The 16,692-nt window shown below is 45.1% G+C and overlaps 1 protein-coding gene across 3 annotated transcripts in view; it reads right to left on the reverse strand.

Annotated features, from left to right (window-relative positions):
* Positions 1-684: 684 nt before the first annotated feature.
* Positions 685-16,692, reverse strand: part of CPNE4 (copine 4) — a 419,459-nt gene continuing 403,451 nt past the window's right edge. For 2 of the 3 annotated variants that reach the window (XM_028518762.2, XM_028518761.2), the window contains exons 13-16: positions 14,144-14,195; positions 11,675-11,808; positions 8,074-8,310; positions 685-2,438 (exon numbers count right to left, since the gene is read on the reverse strand). In XM_028518762.2, coding sequence (XP_028374563.1) covers positions 2,304-2,438; positions 8,074-8,310; positions 11,675-11,808; positions 14,144-14,195 — 558 coding nt within the window. In that variant the 3' untranslated portion in view covers positions 685-2,303. The remainder of the gene's footprint in view (positions 2,439-8,073; positions 8,311-11,674; positions 11,809-14,143; positions 14,196-16,692) is intronic. The other variant, XM_036030654.1, reaches the window with a different exon arrangement.

Raw genomic sequence — 16,692 nt, forward strand, 5'->3', positions numbered from 1 at the left:
CTGGTTGGCAACCGATCAATGTCTCTCACTTTTTCTCTCTCTTTTTTTCTCTCTGTCTCTCCCCCTTCCACTCTCTAAAATCAATAAGCAGTATATCCCTGGGTGAGGACAAAAAAAAAGAAAGAAAAAAGAAAAGGGAAGTAAACTGTCATAAGGTTCTGCCAGGCAAACTAAATGCTGTCCTTATCACTCTCTCTCGCAGAGCCCATGAGTCCCAACATAAAATGCAATAGATCTCAAGAGATATTTGAGAATGACATGGGGCATCATTTTGATTGCAGGCCCCAGGCACTTAATCTACCTGTTAAAACTGTGATGGGTTTGAAATCACTCATGAGGCACATTAACAATTTTGTTCATTCATTCATTCATTCATTCATCCATACATTCATTTGATTAGTCACATCTTTCTTCATTAAATATCTATTGAGTTCTTACTGTGTTCCAGGCACACAGACAAGGAAACTCATGTCCTGGTTTAGGGCTAGAAACAACCACCAGCTACTTCTGTAGGATAGAACCCAGATATTTTAATTTCTTATTTGTTGAAAACAATCAACCATGTTTCTATGAGACTGTGAAAGAGCCTGTCCGACTCTGAGGCCACCCACCTACATGAAATAAATCACTGCTAGAAAATTGCCTTGAAAAGAGAAACAAGACCATAACGCTTAGAAAAAATTCTGTAAGTACCCAATTTATTCATAAAACAATACAGTTTAAATATTTATGATTTTTTCCAGTCATACATTTTTACCATCATTCCCAAAATGTGCTGACATGTATTTGCAAGGTTAGAATCTATAATTATAACATGGGAAATTATACAAGGCCTATTTGATTTGTATGTTAATATGTTTCCCCTCAACAAACAAACAACAAACAGATCTATTTTGCCTTGTGATTTACTTCCCCATCTCTATGACTATCTTGTGATTTTTATGCTGCAAAACACTTGTCCATTTCTGTGTGAGAAGATTATACAAGTGAAACATTCATTCTTCCGGTTGAAGACTGGCCAGTTTATATCGAAACAAAACACCTTCACCTACAACAACGATTCCAGGCATTTCTGCTGATCGAGTTGGCTCTCGGGAGTGCTAACAAGAGGCAAAAAGAAGCCCCACACAAAGCTTAAAAATCACCTTGGTGGGCCACATTTCTGGGGAGCCACACTGCATGGCCAAGTGCCATGGACAAGTCTCCACTGTTGCGGTTCCACTGGAGACTTTTTGAGGTCATTCCTAGGGGTTGATGCAAACATGGAATCATTCATGCAAGGTGTGTGATGCCTCCTTTAAGAGGGCGGGCCCGGCCCAGAGGAGCACTCCCTCGTCTGTTTAAGGAAGAGGTGTGACTATAAAGCAGTGAGACTGATTTGGGGTGTGCAGCTTCTGGAATCAGTCTCACTACTTTCTACTCCCACCTCGGAGACAGGCAGGACCTGTATGCTGCTGGCGGGGAAGCAGTGGCATTCCCAAGCAGATGAGGTTCTGCCCTGTTTTGGATGGTCTCCACAGCACACCCTAAAGTCTAGAACCTCAGCACTCTCTGTGCAGTCTGAGGATGGCGCTGGCATCACCTGGGACCTTGTTGGAGCTGCAGAATCTTGGGCAGACCTTGGGCATCACAGCCTGGATTTTGACAAGATCCTCAGGTGATCTGTGTGCACGGTAAAGTCCGAGGGGTGCTGGGTTGGGAGCCCTAGACCCACATCAAGAAGACGGCTAGGCGGCCAGCCCTCTTCTTCAGTAGAGAGACCATTCTCTGCAGGGATGAGTTATAGATAACAACTGCAAAAACTGGGTGTTTCTTTTATTATTTTAAACATGCAAAATACAGTCCATGCAGCTGCCATTTTGAAAAGTCTCTCATCCTGAAGCAGATAAAACCAAGTATGTTTTGGCTATCAACATCCGGTAAATGTTTCAAAATGCTTTACAGTGTAAAGATAATAAGAAATTTAGCAAAATTTCAACAAACCTGTATAAAAAAACTGATACAGATACCATTTTATTTCAAGGCGACATGCTGTAATGTAAAGAGTAAGTTACAATTATTTGTGTTTCTTTGTAAAAAGTCTTTAACAGTACAAGGGCTTACCAGATCCAGGCCTCAGGGCTACACATGCAAAAAAACAAACCAACAAACAAAAAAACAGTCAGTTAGTTAAAAATCAACAAAAACGTGCTATTTTTAAATGTGTATGTGTTTTTGTTTTGTTTTGTTTTTGTTTAGGTACAGGAGTAGTAGAAGTATTAAATAGCAGGAATAGTATTTTGGAACTCTGTAAAAGTACGCGGTCATGGTGCTAGTGTCCTGGAAGGCTCATACACTTCTGATGAACATTTTGGCTTAATCCCCTTGCCATTGTAATAGTCCACGACTTGGTTTGGGACTTCAGCCAACACGCTCTTTGCCAGGGCAGCTGGAGATGCCTGCAGGGGAGAGAAAAGCACCATGATTTTGGGCACCCGGCCAACGGAATGTGGTTGAGAATCAGCCTAGAAGGCTGGAGTCCTGTTCTGAGCAGCTAGTCTCTCTCTCTCATTCATTCATTATTTGTCAAGGGCCTCCAAGCAAGAGTTGCCAGGTTGTTGGAAAGTGCACTATTAATTTCCTAATTATATTTTTACATGCCTGGCTCAACATATAAAATTATTCACATCTGAAATATGGGTGAGAGTTGGATAGCAGAATGAATTGTCTTACAGTTTTGTTTCTGATTTATAGTAAATTCTAGACACTTATTTATGTTCTAGACACTGTGCTAGAGTTTAGTGGGTCTATGATTCTTGCTATTAGGGAAGTTACAGTCATGGGAGAGGAGCCTGGTGTGGCCAAAATTAACCCTAGTTTGAGGGAAGACATAGCACACGCTACCAACCAACAGCATCACATCAAATGGGAGCTCATCAGAAATGTAAAATCCTGGACCCACCCTGAGCTACTGAATCAGAATCTGCATTTTAACTTGATGCCCCCATGATTCCTACGAATGTGAAATTTGAGAAGTACTGCTGCAGAGTCACAAATGCTGTGTGACCAGAGCACAGGAAACAGAGAGACTGAGTCACCTTGGTGGAAATCAGAGCAGGCTTCCAAGAGAAGGTGGCATTTAAGTTGGGCATGTTTTAAAATGTAGAGAAGGGGAGGACTGGCATTTGATCATTTTCGGGATGGTGAGTCATCTCATGGGGTTGAAGTGTGTGTGTGTGTGCGAGTGTTGCAAGTGCAGGTGGGACATTCCATTTTTCCAATGGAATGCCCCACCTTAGGTGGGGTGTGGGGGTGGGGTGGGATGAAGCATATCGAATACCACCACGCTAATTAATGCAGCCATTATCCTATCAGCACCATGGCTCCACCATAAGATTTGAGGCACGAAGGTGGGGGTTGATATTCTGCAAGGACTCTAATGTTCAGTACTAACTCCTCAACCCCCAGACAAGCAAAATTTCCCAAACCTCATTATAAGTACTGAATAGATTGAAAATCTGAAGCAGAGTGACAAGTTAACAGGTATTTGAGATACCTCAGGAAAGACCCCGAAGGAAAGGGAGTGAATGAAATGCCAGGCAGCCTGGTTTCTAGCTCTTTCCTTCCTATGTGGCTTGTCATTCAGCCATTCAGCTTTGCTAGACAAAATAAGGAAGAATAAGAATTCACTCTCTCACAGAGTTTTTGGGAAGTGCAAATGAAGAGACTTATCTTAACAACAATCTGAAAACATGGTGGAGAGTTTTTCTAAAATGATTCTTCACATTTTGGAGATGCTATAGCATGTTGGACACTTGACATCCAACTAGAATGCTCTTATTCTATAAATAGCTGCTCAGGGCTGTGTGTTAGATCATGCTCCATGTGTGCACTGGGGAATACAAAAATTCATTCCCACCCTCTCTCTCTGGCCACCTCTCACATAAAGGTTACACAGCCAAATGAGTGAGTCCCTAGATTCCCTTCCTTCTAGGTAGGTCCCTATGACTCAACTTCAGCCTTGAGACATAAATGAAAGTTTCCTGGGGGCTATTTCTTGGAAAGCTTTTCTTTCTTACTTAAAGGGGACAGACATGGTTTTCTCTGTTTTCCTTTCTTCTTCCTCTTCTTTTCCTTGAACTGGGATGTGATTCCTGGAGCTATGGCAACCATTTTATTATTATGAGGCAAGAGCAAAGAGAATCACTAAGTGCTGGCCCTGCTACTACTGAATCATTGAAAAAAACAAAACAAAACAAAACAAAAACAGATGTCAGCAGCCTCCAGCCCCTACATTCTGCCTACATGAGAAAAATATTTCTGCACTTATGAAGTCCAGGGTTTCTCAACCTTTGCACTATTGCTATTTTGAGCCAGATAACTCTTTGTAAGGGTTACTGTTCTGTGCACTGTAGGATGCTCACCAACATCCCGGCATCTTCCCACTGCATGTGAATTGGGCCTCTACAACTGTCACCACTAAAAATGTCTCCAGACATTGCCAAATGTCCCCTGGGGGACAAAGTCACGCTTGGTGAAGAACCATTTATGTAATCCACTATAAGATGGATTTGCTGTTATTTGGAGACAAAAACCTTCCTAAACAGAGCTGTCAAACAGAACTCGCTGCAATGATGGACGTGTTCTCTATCCGCGCTGTCCAATATGGCAGTCACTAGACACATGCAATCGATGAACCCCTGAAATGTGACTAGTGCAACTGTAAATCTAATTTTTATTTATTTTATTTTATTTTATTTTATTTTATTATTTTATTTAAATTTAAATAGCCACATGTGTTACTGCATTGGACAGCACAATTCCTAAGCGATTCTCCCATTTTCTTACCTGTGTTGGTGGTTCTGGTGAGCAAATAGGTATGGAGGGAATTTGCTGGTTAGGAAAAGGCCAAACATGTGAAAGCAGCTGGTAGTAACAGCTGTATTTATCGATCAGCTACACGGATCAGGCACTGTGCTGAGCTTTATGTAGATACCACCTGTACTCTTCCAATGGGTGTGCCGTTCGCCTCATTTTACAGACGAGAGTCTGTGGCACAGAGGGGTTAAATAACTTGCCCAGAATCACAGAGCTCGGAGCGTGGGCCCTGTCCACTTCAGAGCTCTGAGTTACCATGCAGAGCAGAAAATGAGAGATGACTCATGGGTTACGTGCTTATATGAAATGTATCAGGTCTGCACTTTTCATTTTATTTATGGCTTATTGAATTCAGTGTAGTCTGGATAATGAAATGGTTTTTCAAATCTAATTTGAAATCCACAAAGATAAGACGGAGGCTGTGCTCTTGGCGTTCCATGTTAGTCGTCTGTGGAGTGGCTGGAGACTGTGTAGCACTGATGGTGAGCGGTGGCCCGCTTCCTTGCCCTGATCAGGTCACTTCCCTGGTCGTCGATGCCCCACCCCCCAGCTCCCTGCTTACCAAGGCTCTGCCCTTCCTTATATTCCCCACTCAAGCTGTAAGGCTTTCCTCACGGCAACTTCTCTCTGCTCCGAAGTCCCGCAACAACATTTTAGCCCGTTTCAACCACCCACAGGTTGCGTAGCAAGGGATTTTTCTGTGGACACCAACTATGCAGCTCCCCATTGAATGCCGTGAGGCCCGGGCCCATGGCTCTACCACCTGGCTGTGGTCCCAGTGCTAGCACATGCTGTGCACACTCTCCATGGGAGAAGGGGTCTGGGGTAGAGGCCGGAGCCTTGCCTGGCTCAGCGGCATTGTTTCAGCACACAGATGTGTGTGTATGTGTGGGGGTTAGGGAAAGGGTGTTTGAGGAAATTCATGATTCTCCTACGGAGTCAGTTCTTTGACCCTTTATTTAGGCAAAGTTATAGGTGGTAGTCAGTGGTACAGCTACTTCTCTCTGGCTGACAAAATGAAGCAGGACATCACAACCCTGAAGAAAACCCCTCTCTCCACCTTGGCATCAGACAGGTAAGTAGCTTTGCTGATGAACGTGGCTATAGTGTATTCAGCCTGCCCCAGTGCATCCTTCCTTGAAGAGGACACACCACTCCTTGCTGTCCAAGTGCAACCTGAGGATGTGGTGAGCCTCTTTCACCTAGTGAGTGAGTTGGCGGAAGATGGGCCACAGTGGAACAGCCACCCCTCAGCCATGCTCATTGCCTGGGAGTCTGTAGGGGTCTGGGTGCTGCTGCTGTTACTTGGAACTCCCCCTGCACTGAACTCTGTAGTCAAGGATTGACTTTATGTTCCTTTAGTGATTCTAATTATACCACAGCCCTCCATAAGAGGCCACTGTGTTTCTGAGCGAAATACCTCATCACTCAAGGGGCCCTGGAACACACAGTGATTTCCCTGCATGGTCCTGGAAACTCATGAGATCTAGGCTTCCATGAAGGCCACTAGGCTCATGATTTACCTGAACACTGGCTTTAACACCTGTCCCAACAAGTCATCAGAACAAATGGCATTTTTTTGTGTGCAAAGCACAGACCAAAGGCCCTGACACTGGCACCAGAACTTGTCTATACCAATGATGGCCCACCTGTTCTCCCACTCTCTACATTTACCTTGCCCAGTGTGGTGGGCTCCCAGTATGGGTGCAAAGGGGGCTGTACGTGAGCCTGGACAGATCTTATAAACTGGCTAGGGTGCCGTCAAGGACTCATGTGAATGAGGGGTTTTGGCTGGAGTAGAAAGGCTTTTCCAAAAAAGCATCAGGCAGGAAAGCTCTCTGTGGATGGCATAGTGCCTGTCCCTCCCTCTCCAGACCCTAAATAACTGAGCTCCATCCTGAGGATGGAGGGGCTGTGGTGGCAGCTAAAGATGTTTCTGGCAGGGCTCCTGAAGTGTGGGGACACAGACTTCACTGCATGAATGGTCCTGGTGACAGAGGGGTCACTGCAACAGGGATAGGAGGGCGTTCTCATTTTGAAGAAGACAGCAGAGCTGCTTCAGGGCACTGAGCACCCCGAAGATTCCCTCCTGCAGGGGCAGCTCAAGTTCAGTCCCCACCCACTGGGAGCATATGCTGGCCCCACCAGCAATGGACAGGACAAAGCCTCAGGGGACACCAGGGTGTGGGGAGAGGAGTGACTTTCACTAGGGGCAAGGGACACAAGGTCACAGAGGACTGTGTGCCAGCCCACATCACCCTCAAGGACTCCCAGATACAGCCGGGGAGGCCGGAGGGAGGCCTCGTATGAATCAGCAGTGTCTTTCCGGGCAGTTGCAGCCCCATAGGTGCAGGGTGGTGTTGAAATTTTAGAGCTGCCCTTTTCTCTATGGAGTTATAATTATCCAAAAATTGGAAATGAAAAAAAATTGTCTTTGAGCACTTTTTGATGTTCTACTGGAGCACTAGTGTGCCTGCTTTCAGGACGTCAGGAGGGTGTGATGCAGCTGGACTTATTATTTAGTATTGATTAGAGCTCAAGACTGTAAAGCTAGATGTTAACTTATAAAACAAATTTCCATCTAGCACTGAAGGTAATCCAAAGTCTACTTATTTATTTCTAGCCCCTTTGGTCATTGCCTAGTGTTGAACCTGCCCGAGTCTAAGCCAAAGTCACTCCAGCCTTGTCCCCACTGACCATAATCCACTGTTTTATATCCTCCTCTGAGCCACCTTTTGTCACCTTACTGGTTCCCTCAGTGAGTTAAATAAATCTCTGATGCTCCTTACTGTATTTGCAGAGGACTGAGCTTTCCATCATTTCAAAAATGCACTTTGCCAGGGCCCTCACAGGCCGGGGCCCAGGTAAGGACAAGCAGAAGCCAGGCAGAATTTCAGCCGTTCCTTGTTTCTTTGGCCAGGCCCATGTGCAGGGACAGTCACCCCCTGTACCTGGCAGCCCTGAGGGCACCGAGATCCTACACTACAGGGATGGGGACAAGTGCCAGTGACATGTTGGCTACCATAGACTTCTCACCTATACTTCAGGTTACACTGTTATCTCCAAAAAGCCACGTTCTCCATATCCTGTGCGGGAGAGGACCTGGCCTAGGCAGGGACAGCTGGCTTTGCTTCACTACAAACTGGGGGACACAGGTAGGGAGTGAGTTTGTTTCGGTTCTGCCCTCCCATCGAAAGCCCCCTGAGATAGACATACATGTTTGAAGTTCCTGAAGGGCACGAACTGAACGATGTCTCGAAGGACTGGCTCTCCCTTGGGTGACCGTAGAATCCCATCGTCACCGTCCAGCATCTGCATGTCACTGAAGTCAGCGTTGCCCACACCCACGATGATGACCGACATGGGGAGGTGGGAAGCGTGGACAATGGCCTCCCGGGTGTCGGCCATGTCTGTGATGACACCGTCGGTCAGGATGAGCAGGATGAAGTATTGCTGCAATGGAGCAGATGCAGGGCAATGAGGGGGATTAGCAGAGGGATGGGAATGAGGTAGGGGGAAACAAGGACAATACCAGTTACACACCTGGGTGGTTTCAGTGCACACTGACTACAGCAGTAGTGACAACAGACTTTCTGAGTGCCTGTGCAGTCGGCCCTAAAGACTGAAGGTTATGATGAATGGGACTTCATGGCAGGCAGAGTAATTGTAGGTTAATTCTAACAATCACCTTGGTGAACGTTATGAAGTGCAGTGTGGTCGACAGAGCAGCAGCGAGGACTCAGGAGGACTGGCTTCAAAGCCTTGTTTTCTGAGATGCTGGGAAAACCCTTATCTCCTCTGGGGGTCTCAGCTTCATCTCTCAAATGAGGGGTGGAAGTAGATCATTTGTACGGCCTTTTCAGCTCAGAGAGTTTAAGAATCTAAAGCAGCACTGCCCAATACAATAGCCACTAGCTCCCTGGGACTGCTGAGCCCTCGAAATGTGGCTTGCATGATGCAACCAAATTTTTAATTTTATTTCCTTTTAATAAATTTAAACTTAACTTTAAAAATAGATACCTGATTCAGTTATTGGGAACTTTTTAAGTATGTTTGAAACAACTCAAGTATGTAAATCTACTTTCTCAACTATCAATTTATACAGTCTAAATAAAGATCAAGTATTTGTGATGATAATCTAGCATGCAAATTAAGATGATATATGTGTAAAATACACACTGGGTTTTGAAGACTTAGTATAAAAAATGTAAAATATCTTATAATTTTTATATGGAGCACATGCTAAAATGAGATTATTTTATGCATTTAAAAATACTTCTGAGAAGGGGTCTGTGGACTTCATCAGCTGCTAAAGGGGCCCACGGGACAAAAAATGGTTGAGAATCCCTAGTCTGAAGAGATTGTCAGGTTTCTAGAATCTGATCCAGGGTTAAGAGGTACTAGGCTGCAGACCACCAGAACAATACCCTGAGGGAAATTTCCAGTGAAGCTACAGTAACAGTTGCTTCCAAAGCCAGGCTAGGAAAATGCTCATGATGAAATACCATAGTCTTCAAATGTACATGAGGTCCTGTTCAGATACAGAGGAGACTTTTTTTTCTTTCTAGAAGAATTCTACAAAATTGAGGAGAAAATCCTACAGCTAAACTCCCTGGAACAACTTGTGCAGGAGGTTCAAATTTAAGATCCCTAGCCATTAGTGATGACAAGGGGTCCTGGACCACACATTGTTCAAAGCACAGGAGAAACCTCTGGGGAAAAGTAAAACTGTTCCTGGATTATAAGGCATGTTTATTTGGGATACGTGGATTAGACACTTCCTGCACTATTTCCTGATCGGTCTGTCCGGAACTGACCACCAGTCCCTGGGTGAGTGAGTGATGGGCAAGAACGCATGCTGGCTTACATCAGGCCTAAAGCCACACCTATGTCAGCCCCATTCTCTTTTTACTCTTCCACTTCCTGGTCCCCAGAGAGCCGAGATGATTTCTGTTTTCAGTCTGGACTCTGGGGAGCTCTGGGGGCCACTCTGGATACTTTTGGGAACAAAGGGGGTAAAGGAGCCTGGACAAATTGGGACCCCATCTCTTAGCTCAGATGCAGCAATACTGGTCTGTTTCCCTAAAATCTACTTTCTATGTGGGGTTTCTGAGTAACATATCATCTGAAGAATTTGAATTTGAAGTTCTGATGATAAAGAAAATTGTTAAAAATAAAATGAAATAATGAAATAATGACCCTGCCCAATACTTATCCCCAAATCTTGCATCTGTGAGGAATCTGATTTGCTCCCAGGCCTTTGTGGGTTTGGCCAGGGGAAAGTACTACTGATTTTGACAGGTGCAGTTCTCAGAGGGACGTCAGGAGGAAAGTCTGATGGGCACAGGTGGAGGAACCCATGGGGGGAGAGATGCAGAAGGTGAATACAGGAAAGTCGTTAAATGAATTTTGCTCAAAAGGGAGGTAAAATAATGGATAGTAGCTCTATATGGTGAAGAGGTATCAAGGGAAAGATTTTAATTTAAACAGCAGATATTATAGGATTTTTTAAAAAATCCTTACCTGAGGACATGCTTATTGATTTTGGTGAGAGAGGGTAAGGAAGGGAGGGAGAGAAACATTGATGTAAGAGAGAAACACCAATTGCTTGCCTCTCATACACACCCTGACTGGGGGCTGAATCTGCAACCCAGGCATGTGCTCTGACTGGGAATTGAATCAGCGACTTTTTGGTTTATGGGATGATGCTCCAACCAGCTGAGGCACACTGGCCAGGGCAATTATGGGATGTTCTATTTGCTAGTGAAAATGAGTCTTCAGTAGAAAGGGAAAAAAATAGGTGAGAGAGAGGGAATCCAGCTGCTGGGTCAATGTCCTTGGATAACTGAGAGGAGATGTGCCCCCGTACAGAAGAGAAGAGGCTGGGACTTGAGATGAGCAGGGTGCGCCATCTGTTCTGCCCTGAGGGAAGTCTGAGAACTCGGTGCAGTGCAAGTGGGTGAGATGAGCTGATGTAAGGAGATGATGCAAATGCAGGGTCTCAGAACCCAGGATAAAATCACAGAGAATGTTCCAGATATCAGTAATGTTAGACTAAATCTGAAAAAAGCCCTAAAGCTGAAAAAGAAATATATTGATGTCATTAAAAATGACACATAGAAAAGTGATTCTGGTAATAGACAGGGGCGGGCAAAAGTAGGCTTACAGTTGTGAGGACATGAAACAGTTTGTTCTTTTTTATTATTTATTAATTATTGTATGATTTATTTGTATTACAACTGTAAACCTATGTTTGCTCACTCTGTGTTTAACTAAAAAAATATTAGGGGAAAAAACAAATTTTGCTGGGCCTCGTAGCCTTGGTTTGCATTTTTCTTAAGAAAACCACCAACAGAATGTAAAACAAGTCTTTGCTAGGATGTTCTGTGTTGCTGCACCTGACCACCAGGGGATGGAGGCATCTATCGTTTTGCCTCACTTCCATCTGTAACATGGGTACATGGGAAAGCAAGTTTACTTTGGACAGTTTTTCTTCTTCCCAGGAACACAATGTGAGTATGATTCATACTCCAGGGAATAAAGTACATTGCATTGTTGAGTGTCCCCTCTGTCCAGCTAAGGTTGTGGACACTTGAGATGTGTCATCTCTAAGCCTCACAATAACCCAGCAGAGAGGGGAGGGATTATCCCTAATTTTAGGATGAGGAGCCTGAGGACAGGAGAGGCTAAGTCACTTGTCCAAAGTCACACAGGTAGAAATGCTGTAATTTATTGTCAGAATGGGGGGTGTGCTATGACCAATATCCCAGTGAGAAAGGGCGATCCCGCACTAGCAGGCAAACTGCCCCCTCCTTACCGACGCCTCCTTGGTATTCGTCTCCTCTGACGCTGACTTGGCGACCTTCTGAATGATGGGGGCGATGTTGGTGGGACCGTAGAGCTGGAGCTTGGGGAGGCAGCTCTGGTAGGCTTCTACAACCCCTTGAATTCCTAAGGTGAAATTGACCACAATCAATAGTCCAGTAGTCCCCTCGAAAACATTTGTAATCAAACACACACACACACACACACACACACACACACACACACACAGCATTAAATTCCCCCCACAGTCCTTCCTAACATCACATGTATGATCTTAAGACAAAAAATATCACCCTGTTGCCTCCACCCCCCACTGAAATCATTCTCTTTAACAGCTTAAATCAAAAGCAGTCATCTCCACAAACTTTTCCCTAATATGCCATTTTACACATAAGATTGCATTAGATTCCTATAGTATAATGAAAAAGATATTATACCCATTTTACAGGTGGAGAGACTGAGGCTTAGAGAAGTTACATGATCTGCCCCAGGCCGCTCAGCAAACTCAGGACTGAAACCCAGGTCTGTCTGGCTCTATGCACTGTGCTCTTAGCCCGTAGGCAGTCAGCTCTAATGCTTGTTTAGTTTCCATGCCACCTTGCTGACGCTACTGTAGTACATACCACCACCCTAGTCCACTTAGAGGAGTTATCTGTATGTGTACATGAGCATCGTTCCAGATATTAAAGTCCTTGTGGGCAGGAATTGTGACTTACTCCCTCAAAGGTCTTGAGGCAGGTCAGGCATAGCACATGTCTGACGAAGGAGCAAAATGGTGACACAATTGTCTGCTGAGGGCTGTAGTACAGTCAAGTGATGTTCACCATCATGGTCAACCTCACATTACAGAGGTTTCCATCCTGGGGCCACACGAGCCAAGGAAATATTAAAGATGGGACTCTGCTGGAGGGGACAGCCCTGACTGCACATCTCCTCCTAGCATTGTACGGGCCTTGACTGCACATCTAATGTCATGCTCATGGTCCCACCAGAGTCCCACTGCTCATGAATTTTATTCCATTGGCTCCTCTTGGTGCCTGTGCCTGTGTTAGCTCTTGCCTTTCCCTGTTTAACTCATCCTTTATGCCTTTCCATCCCGAAATAGTGCACTGGTCCTGAAATGGTTTTCCACACCCACCATGCCTTGCACACTGGATCTGGGGTGTTTTGGATAAGCAAGTTCTGCATGTCCTGCCCTTATACACATGCTTCCCCACTGATGATGCATCCTCTTTGCCCAGCCCCAAAGCCTGTTATTCTAAAGACAGATGCCATGTCATTTTGTAGCTTGCTTCTGAAATTAAATGACACTCAACAGAAGCTCTTTTCCTATTTTGGCTCTTGAGTTTTTTATCTAAGTTTTTACCTAAGATAAGCAAGTTGGATTTCTCTTTCAAAACTAACAGGCAGATGAACTCTAAGGGTGCGAAGCAGATGAACCCTGGGCATGCGTTTTGTTCTGCTCTGGTGAAAATCCATTCTTACAGTTTATGAATGGGGGTGGGTGGTGAGGGATGAGTGAACTCTAGACCATGATGAATTTAGGGTGGGGGATCATGAGAGAGAATAAAGGCAGAGTGGAGAATGGGTCTCAGAGGTTACCACGTGCAGACCCAATGCTACTGACATCACATTCTTGGACATGAAGTGCCGAATTGGTGAAAGAAACTGCAAGATGCTCTACATACCCCACTGGATCTGAATTAACCCTGGTTCAGCCCCTTTCCTCCTGGACAAGAAGGAGGAGAGAGATAGGGACATTTCTACCTATTTCCCTATAAAAACCATCTTACAAGCTTTATAGCAACAGGTGTACTTGACTGTATTCGTCAGAAGAAAGAATAATTCCAGGATAAAATTTATCATCATAGATGTCATCATCATTGTTCTGTGGAACTGTGTTGGGGAACTTCTGCCTGGAACTAATGGAACAGGGACCAAAGCCTTTAAGAAGGTTTTCTCTGGCACAAAACCATGAAGCTATTTTTTTGGAAGTCACTGAGGCCCTATGTCCTTTGTTAACATACACTGCAAGTGTCAAATGATGTCCATGTCCTCCCCACCCACACCTCCACGTATACCTTCACAGGGAGGAAGTTGTGAAAAAATAAATATGTGAGGGAGACTTGGAGAGCAGAAAGAGGGGATCATCACTGCCTATCAGGTGAATTCCCCCCACTCCATTTTTTTGGCAGGAGGAATCCACAATTGGAATCAACATTCTTGCTATGAACTCAAGACGTCTTCTGCATGCTGCCTTTTTCACCTCTTAATTTTCCACTCTGTCATTATGGCTCTCTGTTGCCTTTGGAGTAGTATGGTCTATTTGGATCCAGAAAGCCTACTTCTCTGCTATGGACAATCTTAACTGATGTATTGCATCAGTGGGGAGAAACTAAAATGGGAAATGTGCGAGCAAAAGGGCTGCAACACACTGATTTTCTTTTATGTTGTAATTTACCTGCACACTCTGGGTTGTCTTCATTAAAGTTGATTGCGAAGTCATGAGAGACCTAGACACCAATTAAAATTGTAAAAAGGAAGACAGGAGAATTACAACTTTAATCCAGTAAGGAGGCAGAGGGTTGAAGAGTTTGCAAACAAATGCCCATTTCATTTACTATGTGTTAAGCAGCAGGAATCACTTGAATACTTCACATAATCAGTCTGAGATGGAGGGTGAATTCTACGTTCCCTGTGGAGTTGAGGTGACAGGAAATTTCTCTAGAATCAGATAAATGCTGGCAGAGGGGGAGAATAATGCATATTTAAAAAGCCAAGATAAGATCTCAGAAAAACATAACCCCAGAAAGAACTGGCCACAGGCTGGAGGCTTAGATTTGGCTGAGCTCTACTTGGATCCAGTGATTAAAAAATGGTGAGTCAGCACCACATCTGTTCAACATGGTGATGGTTATAACGGCTCCTGCTCCTGCTGACATTTAAGAGTCGTTCCACAGGGCAGCAGGATTTTCACGTATATACCAGTAAAATAGACTCTACTTTTGGAAAAGTGATAATATATCTTGTAATATTCCAACACACATTCCTCTACCTGGTAGGACCCATCACAATGTCAAATGACATATTTACTTCTTTATAAAATCTGATAACACAGGAGGGATGTCTTGGTACCTGGATATTACTGGATCATTTGGGATTTTACAGAGACTTCCCTTTCGAAGGTTACTTCCAAGCTGTGGCTTTGTTGGGGGCTAGAAAGTAGTCACTGTGTTAAAACACCCCCCTTCTCTTAGTGGTGTGGTCAGAGTGGATGCTGTTGGTGCATGGCCCACCTTTGCTGCCCTTAGCTCTTCCAGGCAAGTTGGCTGACTTCCAATCACCTTACCTGCTTTAGTTACCTTCAGTTTTTCTCAGGTTTCCAGAGCCTGCTTTAGCTTGCCCCAGTGACAAGCTAAAAGTGTTGGGGAATTAATGGTACTTCGGAGCAGCCCTTCCTCAGTGACTGACAGGAGATGGTGTAACAGTACCCAGCCCTCTTTCCCCTGGGCTCTGTGTGTGCTCCGCTCTGTCTTCTTGGGCCCCCAGCAGGATTAAGTTCCACTGCCCACAATGGTAAATGACTTGTCAGGATGCCCTATGGTGACTTCCACTTACTCCCCCACTCTCTATGGAGGTTTCCTCTACCACTCAGATAAACTACTTGCATCCAGATCCTGTCTCAAGGTCTATGGGAGAGTGTAAACTAAGACAGAGGTGCCTGTGGCTCAAATTCAAGGCAAACTCTGAAGTTTTATCCTGCAGAAGTAAATTGTGGTGACCTTGTAAACTTGCTGGGGGCATCTGACCTGCTGAGACCATGAGTGCCTGTCTGGGATAGAAGGAACATGAGGCTGAAACAGGGGGCGTTTGAGGGAGCAGAGTGAGGAGATGTGAGGGAAGCATGTCAGAGCAGCAGGAAGAGGCTGGCTGACAGGCAGGGTGGAGCCAGGGGGTCTGGGGAGCATGACGACTTCAGAAAACAGCCAGAAGGGGAAGTTACACCAGGAGGGGGACCAGGCAGATGTCATGGATGAGGAAAGGAAGGCCTGGAACAAGGTGTTCTCAGCCCTGCTGGGCCAAGCTGAGACCAGAAGACTACCTGGCAGGAATGTGGTGGAGATGCTCAAGCATCTCTGGGTGGTGGGACTGGTCGTTATTGAGGTACATTCTAGTCTTGAGGATCAAAATTCTGTGAAGAAGGTGGGCATCTACCTGAGCACATTCTGGAGCTGATACCTCACCTGAAAGAACTGCATCTCCTCACCTCTAGCTAATTCATGTTGCCTTTTAATCTTAGTGTTGCCAGGCCTTTTAGTTTTTTCAGAGAAGCCAAAAATCTAACACTTTTATATGACATTGCCTAAATCTTAACAAAGAATTGTGTGTCAACTCTAATACATTTGTGGCCTGAATAATGTCTCCAGGCCACTGCCAGTCAACAACTGCAGTTCTATGTTCTTCCTCCCCTTGTGCTTTATTTTCCACAAACGTTTCTAGAAGTCCGTAGGCATGCCCAGTAGGCAGGCCAGTGTGGAATACAAGGTAGGTAAGGAGGACAGGTCACAGGGACTTGCCATTCCACCCACTGCTCTTTCTAGCAGTCACAGGGAGATGGATGCCCTCCTTCACCGAGGGCACAGAAGGGGAAGGACCCTGACCTGACAGCTCTGGTGTGGGAGTAAATGTCAGTACCTGCCTCCTGCTCTGAAGCTCAGACACAGTCAGTAAAAGAGAGGTTGATGATTGGACAGTGTTGCCTGTACTTAAGTTCGAGGCTGGGGTAGGAGCCCTGCGGCTCCTCCAAGGCCCTCTCACCTGGGGAGCTGAGTTCTCTGTGGAGAGTGTTCTGCAGGAGCATCTGGTCTACCTCACTTGGGCACCTCAGCTCCACTGTGGTGCAAATCTCTCTCTGCACAATCTTTGCCTTCTTTGTGTCAGGGAAATCAGTATCAAAATCAGACAGGATCCCAGTGTTCTCATAGGAAGCATTCAGCTTCTTGATTCCCT

The sequence above is a fragment of the Phyllostomus discolor genome, chromosome 7, assembly GCF_004126475.2.
Source record: "Phyllostomus discolor isolate MPI-MPIP mPhyDis1 chromosome 7, mPhyDis1.pri.v3, whole genome shotgun sequence".
NCBI classification, from domain to species: Eukaryota; Metazoa; Chordata; class Mammalia; order Chiroptera; family Phyllostomidae; genus Phyllostomus; species Phyllostomus discolor.